The sequence below is a fragment of the Bos grunniens genome, chromosome 13 (genome assembly GCF_055505025.1).
Source record: "Bos grunniens cultivar Pamir isolate PY7600 chromosome 13, Bosgru_T2T1.0, whole genome shotgun sequence".
Lineage (NCBI taxonomy): Eukaryota > Metazoa > Chordata > Mammalia > Artiodactyla > Bovidae > Bos > Bos grunniens.
In genome coordinates, this window is record NC_141177.1 from 29,904,877 (window position 1) to 29,925,560 (window position 20,684).

General features: G+C 41.2%; 1 protein-coding gene and 1 long non-coding RNA gene across 9 annotated transcripts in view; one reads left to right on the forward strand and one right to left on the reverse strand.

Moving 5' to 3' along the window:
* Window positions 1-20,549, forward strand: LOC147360634 (uncharacterized). Its single transcript, XR_015139304.1, has 2 exons — window positions 1-621; window positions 19,859-20,549. It is a non-coding gene; the product is annotated as an uncharacterized LOC147360634 (long non-coding RNA).
* Window positions 12,328-20,684, reverse strand: part of LOC147360635 (DNA replication complex GINS protein PSF1) — a 21,064-nt gene continuing 12,707 nt past the window's right edge. For all 8 annotated transcript variants that reach the window (XR_015139302.1, XM_086333059.1, XM_086333065.1 and 5 more), the window contains one exon: window positions 12,328-19,411. Coding sequence is in view for 7 of the 8 variants with exons in the window: in XM_086333059.1 (XP_086189185.1) it covers window positions 19,343-19,411 (69 nt within the window). In the remaining variant the exon portion in view is untranslated. The remainder of the gene's footprint in view (window positions 19,412-20,684) is intronic.

The window sequence follows — 20,684 nt, forward strand, 5'->3', positions numbered from 1 at the left end:
CCCTATCTCTGAATTCATCCCTGCTCTTTATTTTTTTTTTACGGGAACCCTCTGTGTTTGAATTCTCAGTCTCATTTTGGGTTGTAACTTAGTTCCTTTGTGTCTCTTTTAAAATTTTTCCTACAAGGGACATCAAAGGCTGTTGTCTTCCTTTCAGACATAAGTCTGGCTGATTTCACTTAGTGTACGATCCTTCAAGATTCCATCCTCCTAGCAAACAGTGGCATAATTCCATAATTTCAGTGGTGCTTTTTCAGGGCTGAGTAATGGCCCATTGTCCATATGTAACACACCTTCTTTAACCTTTAATCTGTCCGTGGACATTTTGCTGTTCTGCTTTGGCTGCTGCAAGTAGAGCTGCAGTGAATGTTGGGCTGCATGTGATTTTATTGAATGATGACTTTCTTTTTTTTTTTTTTTTGAATGATGACTTTCTTGGGATATTGCCCCAGGTGTGGGGATGTCCGATCCTAGTGAAGGAGGAAACAGACAGAACAGGCTCCTTCAAAGCAGGACTTCATCTTGGGCAGGACTGTGGACTTTGAGCTATATGCCCAGTATCTATGGAAACGACATACCAACTGGAAAACCAGACCCCCGGATGGAAGAGCCCCAGGATTTGTACGTAGACTCTCTGTCACCTAAAAGAATACCCTAATTATCTGTGTAACTGAATAGAATCATAAATTCTATTATGCTTATTGGGATATGACCATAGGCCTATTGATAATTGTCCACTGTTATAGGCTTAAGGCGTATGAATCATGGGTTAACTTTGATGGTATCTTTCTTTTCTTTTGTTCAGACTATTTTCAGAGAATCTGGGGAGGTGGGTTTGAGCACGTACACTTAGGGTATATAAGGTTTTCACAAAAACTGGTTGGGGTCCTTGGCTAAGAGGAGACTCTGCCTCGGGCCGCCCGTGTGATAACCTGCACTCTGCTGTCTGCACCGTCCTCTGAGTGAGTTTGTTTCCTGGAACGCGTGGCTACAGCACTAGGATTGGCGCTCTTAAGAAATTTTCTTTTTTCTTGACATTTGGAGGCTGTGCTTTCTAGTGGCTGTTGTCAATGTCTGTTTCGACTGAACATGTAGTGGGGTTACCTCACATGCCAGCTCCCTCCTGCCTTTATTGTTTGTAGACTCGTGAGGATGGCAGTCTGACCAGTGGGGTTTGATTTCACCATTGTTGTTTTGATTGGCGTTCCTGCAGCAGTTAGGGATGCTGTGCATCTATTCCTGTGGTGGGGGTTTGCTTTTTAAAAAATTTTTTCTTGTTTCCTTTAAAGGGTGTGAGGAAAATTTACTGGCTTCTTGAAACTCTGTCGTGTTTGGAATTTATTTCTGCAACCCCCCACCCTGAGAGTTTTCCTGAGGGCAGCTGTCATTAACAGAAACCCCAGGCCTGTGAATTAGAGGTGCTGGTCAGCCTCTTTGATCCAGTTGTAGTTACAGGAAGTGTTTACAGGCGACTGTATTTTTTAAAGCACATCTCTGGTTCCTGGGAAAGTCAGCATCCTGGGCTGTGGATTAGAGTGAATTGTACCTGAGCAAACACCTAAGGGCTTGTGTTCACTATTTTTCCCCTGTAAAGCATCTCACACACACACACATACACACACACACACACACACACCCAGACTAGTTCCTACTGGGTCCACAGAACCCTGCTGAGTGTGCTCAGGTGCCTAGGAGGCTGCACTCCAGAAAGAAGGCTTGAGCTGGAATGCCCAGCAGCAGGGCATGTGCAGGGTTCGTAATATTTGTTCCCAAGTCCCTGGAGGCCTGGATCCTGCTGGGGAATCTGGTCCGAGCCAGAACATAGGAGACAGTAGATGTTTAAAAAAGGTTCAGTGAAGGGCACCCTGTCAGGTTGCGTCAAACTCACCCCAGTCCAGCAGTGGGACGTAAGCCTGACGGGGGTCGGGGGGGAATAAAGAAGGCGCTGCTTCTTTTTCCTTCTCTCTAATATCATGCCGATGTTACGTTGCAGTATAGCTGATTTGAAATGTTCTGATTGTTGTCATATATAGCCGCCTAATTCAGGTATAACATATCTATGAGATATGTCTACTCTTTTTGGGTTTTTTTTTTTTGCCACAGAAGGTCAAACAGTGGTGAGCATCAGGTCCTGGTGGATTATGTATGTCAGATACAGTTTTCTGTGTATACAAAGAGGGAAGGTAGGAGATAATTCCTGTGGCTTCTCTCCTAGAGATACAGATTTCCATGTATAGGTTAGAGGTACAGATTCCCATGTATATTGGGAAAGGAGGAAGAAAGGGAGAAAGGAAGAGAATAATCCTTGGGGATTATCGATTACACACACAGGAATATTATCTACAGCCCTTGAGGAACATAGTCCTTGACTTTGTTTAATTGCTAAGTTATTGTTTTGTCTTCTTTGACAGTTTTCCTTTCTTTCTGCATGTTCTCACTTCTCTTGTTAAATGTACTCTTTGGAACTCAGATACAGACGGCAGGCATACAGAGGACATGCTATGTTTTCCCTTAAAATTTGAATATTTTTTGGATTAATGAATTAATCAATGCGTTGTAGGATCTTCTCCTCTTGTTTTATTCCCACTTCTTCCCAGGAAGGTCAACAGAGATTAAAGGACATGGTAGGGACTTCCCTGGTGGTCCAGTGGCTAATAGTCTGCACTTACAATGCAGGAGACCCAGGTTCATTCCCTGATCAGAGAACTAGATCCCACATGCCACACCTAGACTATCCCTCATGCTAGACTGGTGCCAGCCAAATATTATGATAAATTACAAGTATAAAAAACAAAAAATTTTAATTAAAAATAAAATATTTGGTAAAACCCACATGTAGCCATTCTTGCAAGTCCTTATTCAGAGAACACACGGCCATGCTACGTGTCTGCAGACAGGATCCCGTGACAGTTAAAGAGATGTCACCAGACAGGCCATGCCTCTGATACCAGAACTACGAGAGGCAGTGTTCTTGGTAAAAGGCAGGATTTGTGATTGCTGAGTTCATTCACTTGATCTTTCCTTGAATGTATGTCTGTGCTTGAAACAGAGCAGGACCCTGTCGTCCTAGACCCCCCTCCCCAAGCATGTCCTCCGCCTGCCTTTTGTCTGTGGAAAGTTTCCGTCAAAAAGTAAGTTTAATCAGAGAAATGAGAAATGCTGAAACAAAGGAAAACAGTCAAAGAAAACTAAACAATAATAATACCGTCATTAGGCATCGTCAAGGACCTTTAGTTCTTTCTCTAGGTCTGTAGATAGTATTCTGAGCCACATTCTGAGAGCTTTTATAGATACCAAAACATTAGGTGGAGAAGTTAACTACATGATGACCAGACTGCACCCAGGACGTGAGCTGCCACAATTCAGAGAACTGGCCACAAAGAAATGGGAACAAGCTGACCTGGAACTGAAGATTGACCGTACTTACAGCAAGATGACGCTGGTCAGACCCTGATGACCAATTTCAAGATGACTGTCAGAGCTGACTGTGCTGTTTCTGCATGTAGCCCGACTCCCCCATTCCCAACCCCCACCCACCCTGTGTCTATAAAAGCTCTCACCCCCCCGTATGTCATGGGTGGGAATGGCCTTTGGATAGATGCCCACCGCTCCACTCCTCGCAGTTGCCAGCACCTAAAATAAAGCACACTTTCCTTTCTGCCAACCTGGCCTGTTTATTGGCTTTAGAGCAGCGAGCAGCTGGACCTCATGTACTCTTTCAGTAATATTAATAAATAAATAGGTATTGATTTATTTTATTGTTAACTGTCAGTGGGCTTACACATTCTGATAAGCTTTATGCAAGCAGAAAAATTTCTTGTTACTAATATGAACAGTATTGCTTCCATTAGTTAATAAATTCAGTTCAGTTCAGTCAATCAGTCGTGTCCAACTCTTTGCGACCCCATGGACTGCAACACACAAGGCCTCCCTGTCCATCACCAACTCCTGGAGTTTACTTAAACTCATGTCCATTGAGTCAGTGATGCCATCTAACCATCTCATCTTCTGTTATCCTCTTCTCCTCCCACCTTCAATCTTTCCCAGCATCAGGGTCTCTTCAAATGAGTCAGTTCTTCTCATCAGGTGGCCAAAGTATTGGAGTTTCAGCTTCAGCGTCAGTCCTTCCAATGAATATTCAGGACTGATTTCCTTTAGGATTGACTGGTTGGATCTTCTTGCAGTCCATAGGACTCTCAAGAGTCTTCTCCAACACCATGGTTCAAAAGCATCAATTCTTCAGTGCTCAGCTTTCTCGATGGTCCAACTCTCAACATCCATACATGACTACTGGAAAAACCATAGCTTTGACTAGACAGACCTTTGTTGGCAAAGTAATGTCTCTGCTTTTTAATATGCTGTCTAGGTTGGTTATAGCTTTTCTTCCAAGGAGCGTCTTTTAATTTCATGACTGCAGTCACCATCTGAAGAGATTTTGGAGCCCCCCAAAATAAAATCTGCCACTGTTTGCATTGTTTCCCCATTTATCTGCCATGAAGTGATGGAACTGGATGCCATGATCTTAGTTTTTTCAATGTTGAGTTTCAATCCAGCCTTTTCACTTTCTTCTTTCCCTTTTATCAAGAGGCTCCTTAGATCCTCTTTGCTTTCTGCCATAAGGGTGGTGTCATCTGCATATCTGAAGTTATTGATATTTCTCACAGCAATCTTGATTTCTGCTTGTTTCCTCCACCCTGGCATGTAAGTTCAATAAGCAGTGTGACAATATATGGCCTTGACTACTTCTTTCCCAATTTGGAACACTGAGGTGCATGTCTTTTTGAATTAAGTTTTCCTCCAGATATATGCCCAGGAGTGGGATTCTGAATCATATGGCAACTCTGTACTTAGTTTTTAAAGAAACCTCCATACTGTTCTCCACAGTGGCTGTACCTACTGACATCCCCATCGACAGTGTAGGATGGTCCCCCTTTCTCCAGTCTCTCCAGCATTTATTGTTTGTAGACTTTTTGATGGTGGCTCTTCTGATTCGTGTGAAATAATACCTCAATGTAGTATTTCTGCATCTCTAACAATTATTGGTGTGGGGCATCCTTTCATGTGCTTTTTGGTCATCTGTAGGTATTCTTTAGAGAAAAGTCTATTTAGATCTTACACTCATTTTTTGATTGGGTTGTTTGTATTTTGATATTGAGCTCCTTGAGCTGTTTGAATGTTTTGGATATTAATCCCTTGTCAGATGTATCATTTCCCAATATTGTCCCTATTCTGTGGGTTTTCTTCTGTCTTGTTTATGAATACCTGTGCTGTGCAGAAACTTCTAAGTTTAATTAGATCCCATTTGCTTATTTTTGTTTTTATTACATTACTCTTAAGAGCTGGGTCAAAAAGATACTGCTGTGATTTATGTCAGAGAGTATTCTGCCTACGTTAAGAGTGTTGTAGGGTCTGTCCATATATTTAGGTCTTTAATCCACTTGGAGTTTATTGTTTGTATGGTGTTAGGGAGCGTTCTAATTTCATTATTATGCATGGAGCTGTCCAGTTTTATCAGCACCCCTTAGATCAGATCAGTCACTCAGTCATGTCTGACTCTTTGCGACCCCATGAATCGCAGCACGCCAGGCCTCCCTGTCCATCACCAACTCCCGGAGTTCACCCAGACTCACGTCCATCGAGTCAGTGATGCCATCCAGTCATCTAATCCTCTGTCGTCCCCTTCTCTTGCCCCTAATCCCTCCCAGCATCAGAGTGTTTTCCAATGAGTCAACTCTTTGCATGAGGTGGCCAAAGTACTGGAGTTTCAGCTTTAGCATCATTCCTTCCAAAGAAATCCCAGGGCTGATCTCCTTCAGAATGGACTGGTTGGATCTCCTTGCAGTCCAAGGGACTCTCAAGAGTCTTCTCCAACACCACAGTGCAAAAGCATCAATTCTTCGGCACTCAGCCTTCTTCACAGTCCAACTCTCACATCCATACATGACCACAGGAAAAACCATAGCCTTGACTAGATGAACCTTTGTTGGCAAAGTAATGTCTCTGCTTTTGAATATGCTATTTATGTTGGTCATAACTTTCCTTCCAAGGAGTAAGCGTCTTTTAATTTCATGGCTGCGTCACCATCTGTAGTGATTTTGGAGCCCAGAAAAATAAAGTCTGACACTGTTTCCACTGTTTCCCCATCTATTTCCCATGAAGTGATGGGACCGGATGCCATGATCTTCGTTTTCTGAATGTTGAGCTTTAAGCCAACTTTTTCACTCTCCACTTTCATTTTCATGAAGAGGCTTTTGAGTTCCTCTTCATTTTCTGCCATAAGGGTCGTGTCATCTGCATATCTGAGGTTATTGATATTTCTCCTGGCAATCTTGATTCCAGCTTATGTTTCTTCCAGTCCAGGGTTTCTCATGATGTACTCTGCATATAAGTTAAATAAGCAGGGTGACAATATACAGCCTTGACGAACTCCTTTTCCTATTTGGAACCAGTCTGTTGTTCCATGTCCAGTTCTAACTGTTGCTTCCTGACCTGCATACAAATTTCTCAAGAGGCAAATCAGGTGGTCTGGTATTCCCATCTCTTTCAGAATTTTCCACAGTTTATTGTGATCCACACAGTCAAAGGCTTTGGCATAGTCAATAAAGCAGAAATAGATGTTTTTCTGGAACTCTCCTGCTTTTTCCATGATCCACCGGATGTTGGCAATTTGATCTCTGGTTCCTCTGCCTTTTCTAAAACCAGCTTGAACATCAGGAATTTCACGGTTCACATATTGTTGAAGCCTGGCTTGGAGAATTTTGAGCATTACTTTACTAGTGTGTGAGATGAGTGCAATTGTGCGGTAGTTTGAGCATTTTTTGGCATTGCCTTTCTTTGGGATTGGAATGAAAACTGACCTTTTCCAGTCCTGTGGCCACTGCTGAGTTTTCCAAATTTGCTGGCATATTGAGTGCAGCACTTTCGCAGCATCATCTTTCAGGATTTGGAATAGCTCAACTGGAATTCCATCACCTCCACTAGCTTTGTTTGTAGTGATGCTTTCTAAGGCCCACTTGACGTCACATTCCAGGATGTCTGGCTCTAGGTCAGTGATCACACCATTGTGATTATCTGGGTCGTGAAGATCTTTTTTGTACTGTCATTCTGTGTATTCTTGCCATCTCTTCTTAATATCTTCTGCTTCTGTTAGGTCCATACCATTTCTGTCCTGTATCGAGCCCATCTTTGCATGAAATGTTCCTTTGGTATCTCTGATTTTCTTGAGGAGATCCCTAGTCTTTCCCATTCTGTTGTTTTCCTCTATTTCTTTGCATTGATCGCTGAAGAAGGCTTTCTTATCTCTCCTTGCTATTCTTTGGAACTCTACATTCAGATGTTTATATCTTTCCTTTTCTCCTTTGCTTTTCGCTTCTCTTCTTTTCACAGCTATTTGTAAGGCCTCCCCAGACAGCCATTTTGCTTTTTTTGCATTTCTTTTCCATGGGGATGGTCTTGATCCCTGTCTCCTGTACAATGTCACGAACCTCATTCCATAGTTCATCAGGCACTCTATCAGATCTAGGCCCTTAAATCTATTTCTCACTTCCACTGTATAATCAAAAGGGATTTTATTTAGGTCATACCTGAGTGGTCTAGTGGTTTTCCCTACTTTCTTCAATTTAAGTCTGAATTTGGCAATAAGGAGTTCATGGTCCGAGCCACAGTCAGCTCCCAGTCTTGTTTTTGCTGACTGTATAGAGCTTCTCCATCTTTGGCTGCAAAGAATATAATCAATCTGATTTCGGTGTTGACCATCTGGTGATGTCCATGTATAGAATCTTCTGTTGTGTTGTTGGAAGAGGGTGTTTGTTATGACCAGTGCATTTTCTTGGCAAAACTCTATTAGTCTTTGCCCTGCTTCATTCCGTATTCCAAGGCCAAATTTGCCTGTTAACTCCAGGTGCTTCTTGACTTCCTACTTTTGCATTCCAGTCCCCTATAATGAAAAGGACATCTTTTTTGGGTGTTAGTTCTAAAAGGTCTTGTAGGTCTTCATAGAACCGTTCAACTTCAGCTTCTTCAGCGTTACTTGTTGGGGCATAGACTTGGATTACTGTGATATTGAATGGTTTGCCTTGGAAACGAACAGAAATCATTCTGTCGTTTTTGAGATTGCATCCAAGTACTGCATTTCGGACTCTTTTGTTGACCATGATGGCCACTCCATTTCTTCTGAGGGATTCCTGCCCACAGTAGTAGATACAATGGTCATCTGAGTTAAATTCACCCATTCCAGTCCATTTCAGTTTGCTGATTCCTAGAATGTCAACATTCACTCTTGCCATTTCTTGTTTGACCACTTCCAATTTGCCTTGATTCATGGACTTGACATTCCAGGTTCCTATGCAGTATTGCTCTTTACAGCATTGGACCTTGCTTCTATCACCAGTCACATCCACAGCTGGGTATTCTTTTTGCTTTGGCTCCATCCCTTCACTCTTTCTGGAGCTATTTCTCCACTGATCTCCAGTAGCATATTGGGCACCTACTGACCTGGGGAGTTTCTCTTTTAGTATCCTATCATTTTGCCTTTTCATACTGTTCATGGGGTTCTCAAGGCAAGAATAATGAAGTGGTTTGCCATTCCCTTCTCCAGTGTACCACATTCTGTCAGATCTCTCCACCATGACCTGCCCGTCTTGGGTTGCCCCATGGGCGTGGCTTAGTTTCATTGAATTAGACAAGGCTGTGGTCCTAGTGTGATTAGATTGACTAGTTTTCTGTGAGCATGGTTTCAGTGTGTTTGCCCTCTTATGCCCTCTTGCAACACCTACCGTCTTACTTGGGTTTCTCTTACCTTGGGCATGGGGTATCTCTTCACAGCTGCTCCAGCAAAGCGCAGCCATTGCTCCTTACCTTAAGCGAGGGGTATCTCCTCACCGCCGCCCTTCCTGACCTTCAACGTGGGATAGCTCCTCTAGGCCCTCCTGTGCCCGCGCAGCCACACTACTTAAGAGGCTGTCTTTTCTCCATCTATAATCTTAACTCCTTTATCCTAGATTACTTGACCATAGGTGCATCGGTTTCTCTCTGGACTTTGTATCTTGTTCCATTGATATATGCAATATATTTCTGTTTTTCTTCCAGTACCAATGTCTTGATTACTTTAGCTTGTAGTCTGAAGTCAGGGAACCTGATTTTGTCAGCTCTTGCTTTTTTTTCTCAAGATTGTTTGGCTATTTGGGGTTTTTTATTCTCATACACACCATAAAATTTTTTGTTCTAGTTCTGTGAAAAACACCATTGTTAAGGTGATGCATTCAATCTGCAGCGTGCTTTGAGTAGTATGGTTATTTTGACAGCAGGAAACAATTTGTTCAAAGCGGTTCTAGGAAAGGCCAGCATCTTAAACCAACCATCACATGGTCTGCCTGTGACCCTTTCTTTTGCTTCATTGTGGTGTGATGTGGGTCAAAATGAGCAGCAAACAGGCAAATAGTTGCCTCTCCTGGCATGTGGTAATATTGTGGAATATGAAAACGTGAGTCAGAGACAGCCCAGTAAAGCAGCGCTTAACACAGAGCTGGTTGGGAACCTGTGTGTGCACTTGTGCTTCTGAGAAAGAGTGCACAAGAAAAGAATGAAACATAGTTAAAAAAAAAAAAGGTAAAGTGAAAGTATTGTAGAAAAACCTATAAAAAGAATAAAAAAGTTGGAGCAAAGGAGAGCTCCGGGGAGCAAGAGACCAGGGAATGTGGATGAAGCACTGACATGGGAACTCCAGGAGGTAAGATCCTAGTCCTCTATTTCTTGCAGTTCTAATAATAGTAATTGAATTTCAGATGAATATTGTACAAGTAGAGGACAAGAAAAAACACACCAAGTCACCTGGAATTAATTCAATGGAATTCGTTTCATGGGACTCTATATACTTCTTATGTATTTTACATATCTCTTACCTACTATATTTTATATGTTTACATATAATGTGTATATATATATATAAATAACAATGTCAAGGGGTAAGCTTTGCATTTTCAGTGATACCAAAGAGAGTTGCGGGAATTTAAGAGTTGTGTGGATGTGAGCTAGTGTGGTCGGGAGAGGACAGCTCTGGGAGGGCCTGTGACATGGCCTGGCCGGGGCCCTGATTGATGGGGAGTAAACAGGATATTTGAGGTGAACAGAATTCACTTCCTAATATAGTTGTTAAGCAAGGACATGAGCATCCATAAACCTACAGTAAATATGCAGATTGGCAAAGCATGGGCAGGGATTAAAAGAATACTCTTGTTAATGACCTTCAGAGGAGTTAACAAAGGATGAGAAGCCTGAAGTTCCAGATTCAGGAACATCATCTCCTTGCTTTTTTAGTGTTCTGGTGCCAATTGTGCCATTTTTTTAAAGAACAATTAATAAGTTAGTAAATGGTAGGAAAGCTTGACATATTTATTCTGTATATCCTGTTTTTCACAGATCCATATTTATTTTGTTCAGCTGCTTTTAAAAGTTAAAATTGTCTGCACATGAAAGTCACAGACAGCATCTTAAGAGGATGAGGACAATTTGAAACCAAAGGAGGAAGATTAGTGTGATTAAAAGTTAGATTAATAAAGAGAGCTCTATTCCTCAAGACTTATACTTAGACATATTATTTTTAGCTCTATCTTATTACCTGAAGGAAATTTTAGCCTATCTCATTACCTGAAGGAAATTTTAACTAGTTCCTTTGTTTTCCTTACTCAGCTCTTCTTCCCAGCATCCTACTTAAGCACTGAAAACAAAATATTTAGGCCGATTTTGTCCAGTTTTCAGAGCATGTAGAGAAGGGGTGTTACTGCATCACACACCACTTGGTGGGGAAGGAGACCTACTCTGCAACCAGCTTATTGGTTTTTTTATCCTTTGTAGTCGATTTTTTTTTAACCCGTTTTATATTGGAGTTTAGCCTATTAGCAATATTGTGATGGTTTCAGGTGCACAGCTAGAGGGCTCAGCCACACCTGTATCCATTCCCCGTAGCACCATTTACAATCGACACGACACGGAAACAACCTAAACATCTGTCAACAGAGGGATGAAGACGAGTCCATGTATACAGTGGAAGGGTACCCAGCCACGGTAAAGAGCAGACAGTGCCATCTGCGGCAACATGGGGGACCCAGAGAGGATCATACTAAGTCAGAGAAAGACAAGTACCATTACTGACATCATTCATACATAGAATCTCACCTAAAACATGACACAGATGAACTTACCTACAAAACAGCAACAGACTCACAGATTTCAGAGATGAATTTAGGCACCAAAGGGGAAATGTGGCTGGGGAGGGATAATCAGGAGCTTGGGATTAACATGCACACACTAAGATACATAAAATAAATAGCCAAGGAACTACTGTATAGCACAAGGAACTCAATATTCTGTAATAATCTATATGGGAAAGGAATCTGAAAAAGAATGGATATATGTGTAACTAAATCATTTTGCTGTACATTTGAAATTAACACAGCGTTGTAAATCAGCTATCTCCAATAAAATTAAAAAAAATTTTTTTTAAAGTAGGTTCTTCTAAATTAGAATTCAAGGCCAAAATGACATCTGAAGTCCCAGATATTTGGAAACTGATGTACAAGCAATGAAAGATTTAGAATTGACTGAAAACGAAACATTAAAATTTGTGGGGGTGGAAAGCAGTACTTAGGGGACATCAATTGCACTATGTAACTGGATTATAACAGAGGTCTTGGATCAGTGACTTCAGCTTCCACCACGGAGAAAGAGCAAATTAAACCTAGAGTAAGCAGAAGAAAAGAATATTAAACATCACTGTAGAAGTTAAGGAGTAGAACGGGGTTGGCAAACTTCATGCTCTGGGTGAAAGCCAGCCCCATGGCCTGCTTTTGTACAACTGAGCACTGAGCAGCTGTAAATGAGACTGCGTGGACTGCAGTTTACTGGCCTAATAAACTAAAAGACACAAAGTATATGATCATCTCAACAGAAACAGAAAATGAAAAGACAAATTCCAACATCCATTCCTGATAAAATCTCAGGTGAACCACGAATAGACAGGAACTTCCTTAACCAGATAATGGGCAGCCACAAAAAACTCTGCGCTAAACTATACTTAATGGTAAAAGACCAAGTGCTTGCCACCTGGATCAGGAACAAGATAGGGACTTCTTTTCAGGCCACTTTGATTCAATACTCTCCAGAAAGTTCTAGGCAGGGCAATTGGCAAGAAATAAAAGGCATCCAGATTAGAGAGGGAGGAGTAAAACTTTTAATTCCAGAAAACACGACCATGGTGTAGAAGACTTGGTATAATTTACAAAAGAGCTGTTAGAACTAATAAGTAAGTTTAGCAAGGATCCCGGACACAAGTTAGATATCAACTGTATTTTTATTTATAAACTATTAGAATTTGAAATTTACAATGCCATTTACAACAGCATCAAAACTATGAAATGCTGGCAAGTGATATGATAGGCTTGTATACTGAAAACTACAAAGTATTACTGAAAGAAAAGGAAGAAGACAAAATAACTGGGCTGTTTGTGGGCTGAAAAGCTCAATATTGTTAGGATGTGAATTCTCCCCAAATTGATACACAGATTCAATGTAGTTCCAATCTAAAATACTAGCAGGTCTGTTTTCGGTAGAAATTGACAAGCTGATCCTAAATTTCATATGAAAAGCAAAGGACTCAGCACAGCCAAGACAAATAAGAAAAAGCAGAAATTTGGAGCAAATCAGATAACACTATTTCTACAACTATTCCAACCAGTGACCTCAACTTCCACCTTGAATAACTAGAAAAAGAAGAGCAAATTAAATCCAAAGGAAGCAGACAAAAGGAAACGATGAAGATTACTCTAGAGGTCAAGGAAAGGAACAGGGGTGGGTGAACTCCATGTTGAGGGTGCAGCCCAGCCCCATGGGGTATTTTGTGAAAAGTGTGCTTGGCACAGCAAACCATTCACTAGTGCTTAATGAGGAAAAAGGTACTGGAGGAGTTGAATATCCATATTATCCCCCTCAGCCCCTGCTGTGACCTTGCACCCACACCTTGCTACTGCTAAGTTGCTTCAGTCGTGTCTGACTCTGTGCAACCCCATAGACGGCAGCCAACTAGGCTCCCCCATCCCTGGGATTCTCCAGGCAAGAACACTGGAGTGGGTTGCCATTTCCTTCTCCAATGCGTGAAAGTGAAAAGTGAAAGTGAAGTCGCTCAGTCATGTCTGACTCTGTGACCCCATGGACTGTAGCCTACCAGGCTCCTCCATCCAAGGGATTTTCCAGGCAAGAATACTGGAGTGGGTTGCCACTGCCTTCTCCGACACCTTACACCAGAATCATAGACTTAAGCGTAGAACCTAAAAGTGTAACACTTCTACATAAAGAAAGAAAAGTTTTGAGACTGTCGGCTGGAAAAAAAATTTCTTACATATGACTCCAAAAGCAGAAAAAAATACAAATTAATAAATTTGATTTTGTCAAAACCAAATATGTCTACTTTATTCAAAAGATTGTTAAAGAAAATGAGTAAGACAAATCAAGCCAAGCCACAAAGTGGGAGAATATTTTGCAAAGCACATGGCTTATAAAGGACTTATATCCAGAACACATAAAGAATTCCCCAAACTCAATGAGACGGCAACTAGTTGTTTGACAAACAGGCAAGGATTTAGACAAACTCACCAGCAAAAGATACACAGACTAGAAATAATTACATGCAAAGATACTCAACAGTATTAGTCGTTTACTTCAGTTCAGTCACCCAGTCGTGTCTGACTCTTTGTGATCCCATGGACTGCAGCATGCCAGGCCTCCCTGTCCATCACCAACTCCCAGAGCTTACACAAACTCATGTCCGTTGAGTCGGTGATGCCACCCAACCATCTCATTCTCTGTCATCCCCTTCTCCTTCCGCCTTCAATCTTTCCCAGCATTAGGGTCTTTTCAAATGAGTCAGTTCTTCACATCAGGTGGCCAAAGTATTGGAGTTTCAGCTTCAGCATCATTCCTTCCAAAGAACACCCAGGGCTGATCTCCTTCAGAATGGACTGGTTGGATCTCCTTGCAGTCCAATGGACTCTCAAGAGTCTTCTCCAACACCACAGTTCAAAAGCATCAATTCTTCGGCGCTCAGCTTCTTCACAGTCCAACTCTCACATCCATGCATGACCATTGGAAAAACCATAGCCTTTACTAGACAGACCTTTGTTGGCAAAATAATGTCCCTGCTTTTCAATATGCTATCTAGGTTGGTCATAACTTTTCTTCCAAGGAGTAAGCGTCTTTTAATTTCATGGCTGCAGTCACCATCTCCAAGGCAAATTGGAAGTGGTCAAACAGGAGATGGCAAGAGTGAACGCTGACATTCTAGGAATCAGCAAACTAAAATGGACTGGAATGGGTGAATTTAACTCAGATGACTATTATATCTACTACTGCGGGCAGGAATCCCTTAGAGGAAATGGAATAGCCATCATGGTCAACAAGAGTCCGAAATGCAGTACTTGGATGAAGTCTCAAAAACGACAGAATGATCTCTGTTCATTTCCAAGGCAAACCATTCAGTATCACAGTAATCCAAGTCTATGCCCCAACCAGTAACGCTGAATAAGCTGAAGTTGAACGTTTCCATGAAGACCTACAAGACCTTTTAGAATTAACACCCCCCAAAAATGTCCTTTTCATTATAGGGTACTGGACTGCAAAAGCAGGAAGTCAAGAAACACCTGGAGTAACAGGCAAATTTGGCCTTGGAATACAGAATGAAGCAGGGCAAAGGCTAATAGAGTTTTGCCAAGAGAACGCACTGGTCATAGCAAACACCCTCTTCCAACAACACAAGAGAAGACTCTACACATGGACATCACCAGATGCTCAACACCGAAATCAGATTGATTATATTCTTTGCAGCCAAAGATGGAGAAGCTCTATACAGTCAGCAAAAACAAGACCGGGAGCTGACTGTGGCTCAGACCATGAACTCCTTATTGCCGAATTCAGACTTAAATTGAAGAAAGTAGGGAAAACCACTAGACCATTCAGGTATGACCTAAATCAAATCCCTTATGATTATACAGTGGAAGTGAGAAATAGATTTAAGGGACTAGATCTGATAGATGGAGTGCCTGATGAACTACGGACTGAGGTTTAAGTCATTAGGGAAATACAAATTAAAATCTCAGTGAGATAGCACTACACACCTATTAGAATGGGTAAAATTTAAAAGGCTAATCATACTAAGTATTGGAGTGGATGTAGAACTGGAACTCATACAGTGCTGGTGGGAGTGCAAATGCACAACCACCTTGGAGGAGTTTGGAAGTTTCTTCAAAAGTTAAAAAATCACACCTACATTAAGACCCAGCCATTTTACTCCTAGTTATTTGCCCAAAGGAAAAGAAATACACATCCATAACAGACTTGTACATCAACGTTCCTGGTATCTTTTCTCTAACAGCCCCAACTGGAAATAACATACTGTTGGCAAAGATTAGGGGGAATGACTCTCATAATTTCTGGTGTAGAACAAATTATAATTCCTATAAAAATTACAAATCCCATCAAAATTACAATTATCCTACACACCAAGCTGTTTATGTGTAAAATGATGTATGTATAAGGTTACTCATATAGCTCTGTCTGTAATAGCAAAAGGATGGAAACTGTTCAAGTCTCTCAATTAGGGAAATACATAAAAAAAAAAAAAAAAAAAAGATACTAAACGCCCTTTGCAGGGGCTGCCGAAACAGAATATTACAGACTGGGTGACTGAAACAAAATTAATTTATTTTCTTACAATTCTGGAGGCTAGAAACCCAAACTTATTAGCAGGTTTGTTTTTCCTGAGGCCTCTGTCTGACTTGTAGATAGCTACCTTCTTTGTTCCTACATTTTGTACTATATTAAAACATTGTTTTTGTAAAGTTACAAAACACAATGAATTCAGCTCATCCTAAAATACCATCAATTGTGAAAAGCAATAGACCATGTGAAATTAGCACCTCCCTCCACTACATTAATCCTCCTAAAGGATTAATACAGTGTTATTACAGATACTTCTTCTAGTTATGGACTAAGACCAAAAAGCAAAGACAGACACATATTAGGGATAATCATATGTAGTGAAAAGAAAAAAAATTCCATAATACATTTTGAAATATAGATTTAAAAAGTTTAGAAAAGAAGACTAACTGAAATTTACTTAAGAAAAAGTAGAAAAGTTTGACCTCAAACTAAAGAAAAGATTCATCAAGTATCTCTCTCCAAAGAAGATTCATACTGAGATAGTTCTATAGGTATTAATGCTATTTTAAAAGGTACATTTCTATGAAAAATAGATAAAGGAACGTGCAGCACTAAAAACTGACACCAGAACCCCGACGCCCCATCTGACGGCGGGGCCTCTTGCTGTTCTGCATTTATGTGGTCCATGTGGCCTTCACTGACTCTGAGCACCTGGGGCTGTATTGGTTGAATGAATTTGGCAGAAAATGGTGCTAGTCCACTACCAGGCCTAGTCATTCAGAAAACTAGCAGCACGCACATCCACCTTCTTAACCCTGCAGGGTCCCAACCTGCCAGGTAAGAAGCCCAATCAGCTCACTGCAGAGAACCTCGCAAGAGGCCCACATGAAGAACAGAGGCCAAGCCATCCAAGTCAGGTCACCAGAGGAATGCAACTGCATCAGGGACCCCAAGCAAGATCTGCAGGAACTCCCAGCTGAGTCCGGCAAACCTGCAGAACTGTGAAAGTCAAGAGAGGTGTGGTTTAAAGCCATTGTGTTTGGATAGCTGTTTCATAGCAACAGATGACTGAAAACACCGACAAAGCAGACATATGTGAATACACACACACATCCATCCCCTCTTGCTAAGCGCTATAAAACAGCATCACTCAAAGTTGCAAAATTCCACAATAAAATAACAGCAAATCAAATCTTGCAGTTCAATGAATGGTTAACACACCATGGCCAAGAAGAATGTTACAAATGGACTGTAAGACAGTGTAACAGTTATATATATGTAATCGTAACTTTAGGGAGTTAAGTGAGAAACCATATATGATCATCACTCAAGTTCCAAAAGTGCACTTGGAAAAAATCATGTTTGTTAATTACCATTGTTTTACTGTGGTTTTAAATTTATTTTGAAGTTTCAGGTTGCACCGAGGGAGGCCACAAGTCTTACGAGTTTTTCCTGGAGAAGCATGGGGTAGAGAGATGAAGAAGACTGTGTCATTCAGGTTGAGTCAGGAAAAGGATAAGCTGCCAGCTATTACCAGCAGTAGTCAACATTTTTCTGAAAGTTCCAGATGACAAAATCAATGTGAAAAAGAAATGACTTTATATAGGAAAGTGGCCAAGTCATCATAATTTACTGCTTTTTAATATTTATCATCCAAAACCAGTTAGAAATTATAACAGAAGATTCCATTCACATTAGGAACAAAAACTGGAAAGTATTTCATTGGAAAAACGCCTGAAATGGGATTGTACTTTAAATCTGTAATCGGTTAACAGTGGGCACACTGGATGGTGGCATTTAGTAGGTAAAACAGGAACTTACTTTCATTTTCTACACTGTATGTTTTCTTTTATCTTTTTAATTGTGCACTCATTACCTTTAAATAAAAAAACATGTATTTTAAAATTCTAGCCACAACTCTATAGGACCAATCAACATAAATCAATAAAACCTACAAAATTTTAATTTTTGAACCAGTATACATTTACTTCAAGTAAGAAAGATACTTATTATTTTATTTTGGGAATGAATCAGAAAAGTACATCATACGGTTTATATACAGGAATGATGCTGGGCTGGCCACAGGGCAGTGGCCTTTACCGCAGGCTCCTCCTCACAGCTGACTCACATGGGCTCTGGGCTCACCCGCACGTGGTTCCACATGCTTGGAAGAGCAGAATGCAAGGGAAGTGACCACTGACGCACAGTTAAAACATCATCCATCCCATTCACTAGGGAAATTTTCCATACTGTTTATTGGCAGAGATTCAGATGAAAATCTGATCTGGCTATGAATCTATGGAAGGAATTATTTTAGGGGGTCTGTGCTTTCAATGCCCAGGGCACAGGTTCAATCTCTGGTCAGGAAACAGATCCTATGAGCCACACAGCTTGGAAAAGAATCTGCCAAGGGCTGCCTGCTGACTAAGTATTAATATGTGTGTTGTGAAAATATGCAGACCCACACCCTAGGTAGAGGCTCTCCATAGCTTGACTACTTGAGTATAATTTTAGCCAGAAATATTCCCGTTTAAGAAATGCACTGCACAGAGAGTACCAGGTACTGGGTTTATCTGTATTTTAAACTTGAATGTCTCTGAGATTACTGGGCTGGTCATGGAGGGGACTGGTGGAGAAAGGCCATTGACCAGCAGGTAGGACCACCTGGTGCTTCTCTGATGCCTGTCATTTTATTGGGCAGTAGAAATTGCCCTCCACTTAGTTGATCAGCTCTTCATGTGAGTTTCTGGTCAATGTGACTCTTGGGGGGAAATTGCACAAAATTCCTTTCCTAGCCCCAATCTCAGTTTCCCTTTCCAAAATGGACATCCTGCGACACAAGCTTGCAGACAGGCACCAGCCAGACCAGCCACCACTGCTGGAAATGGGCAAAGTCCACTGTGCTCTTTAGAGACCACCAGCTCCACCTGCCCATGATTTGGAAACACAAACTTCAGAAATTCAGCTGCCTGGCTTGCACAATGCACACTTCCAGCAACAATACAAGAGGCCTCCCTATACATCCAAGTGAAACTCTTCCTCAGTGTTTAGAAGAGATGAACATGTAACAAATGTTTACTTTCATGAAACTAAAACGTACGATAGTATTTTGGGAATTGTAGAAACGTTATGATTACAGATACAACTTACTACACAAAGGGGAGAATCCCATACAATACAAAATCAAACCTCTTGCACGTTGTGAGAACAGAATGAGAAGATGGCTGTATATTAGCCGGGAAGCATTCTCTTTAAGCACAGCATCTGCTAGAACCCTGATCTTAGACTTCGCTCTAAAGCTGTGGGCAGCAGGGTGGATGTCTGTGGAGGCTCTGTACTGCCAGAGTGCAAATTCTCTTTTGAGAACCGATACTTCAAGTACAAACATACAACATAGATTCACAAACATGTTTACCATGGATGGTAACAGAATTATATTCAGAAATGAAATAAAAAAGAAACTAACATCCAAATGAAAAGAAAAAAAAGAAACCATACTCCTCCACCAAGCATTCCTGGTTAAATAATGTCTCAATTTTAGAACCAAAAAGCAGTGGGCCTTGGGGAGGTGGAGAAGTGACTTTGGTTGGGTGCAGTCTCACACCAGGAGGGAGTCTTACAGCCATCCAGCCAGGGGTCATGACAGCACGTGCTCCAGAATGCCTTGTCTAATCAGCTGCTCACACTTCCACCGAGGTAAAAAGTGCTGAGGGGTGGGGGGAGGAAGAGGAATGAAGAGCATTATTTTAAATTACATGTCGTGTCATTAAAAAGCAGCAATGCATGCTGAATATTTCAAACTGCACCAGCGAAGTAGTTAAAAGCTAAGCTTATATTTGCTGTTTTCATCAACTGAAATTGATGTTACTTAGAGCTGTACTAAAATCTGAATTTTATAAACAAATTCATACTTTAAATTAAATTTAAACTAAAGACTTCTGAATTCTAGTAGGTATTTTCCTTAGCGTTCGCATTTTTAGATTTATGCACAGGAAAGCCACGTAGGTGATCTGGGCCACAGACTACAAGGGATGTGGCAACAGTTCACTAAGGCAAATGGAAGGAGTGTCTTCTCCATTAAACCTCTTGAGGATCTATGTCTGAACAGTCATTCCTTTACTAACAGTGCAACTTTTCTCCCATATTTTTCAAGGATGAAGTCTTTGTAACCTATGGATGCTGACCACACGCTGTGTGTTGAGGAAGATGGTGCCCAGCTAAAGCTCATCCTCCATGTCTCCAGAGAGCACACTGCTCTCATTCTGAGGTGGAATGGCATCTCCTGGTCTCATTCCCTCCCAAACAGCAAGGCTTAACACAGAAGGGAACATTTACTAAATTCTGGAGCGGGGAGGTGCAGGGAGTGAGGCAGGAAGACTTTTCAAGCTCACAGGTGACCAAAGAAACCTCAAAGACTAGACAGACACAGATATTTGAGTAAAAATGAAAAACAGTGCGTTAGAAAGTGCAGCGTAGAGAACTCTAGAAGGTGAACTGAAGGAGAGAGTACGGCAAGTACTCAAGGAAGCGGACGCTACTTCAGCAGCACTGTGTGCCTGACAGTTTTTCACAAACTCAAGGCCTCACGTGGGACCCATGACCAAAGAAACTCCTGCCAACCAGTCATGAAGACCCATGGGCCGAGGACTGATGTCTAACCTAACTGAATTTTTTAAGTCTTACAACTATGAAATGTAAAAAAAGAAAGAAAGAAAAAAAAAAAAACCAATGGAGTTGTTCACTGAACAGTTATTCCAATGTCTACTAAGACATTTGTTCTCATTTCTGGGCAATGGGAAACATGCCCCATAGAGTCAAGAATAAAGGACTATATGGTAGGAAAATGTTTCCCTATTAATATTTCACATTATGTGGGTGATCTATAACACAGATTTTATAGAAAACTTATTTCTGATGTGCTCAGACATGTTAGAAGCCTCTTAATGTCCACTACAGTAGCTGATGCTTTTAAGTTACCC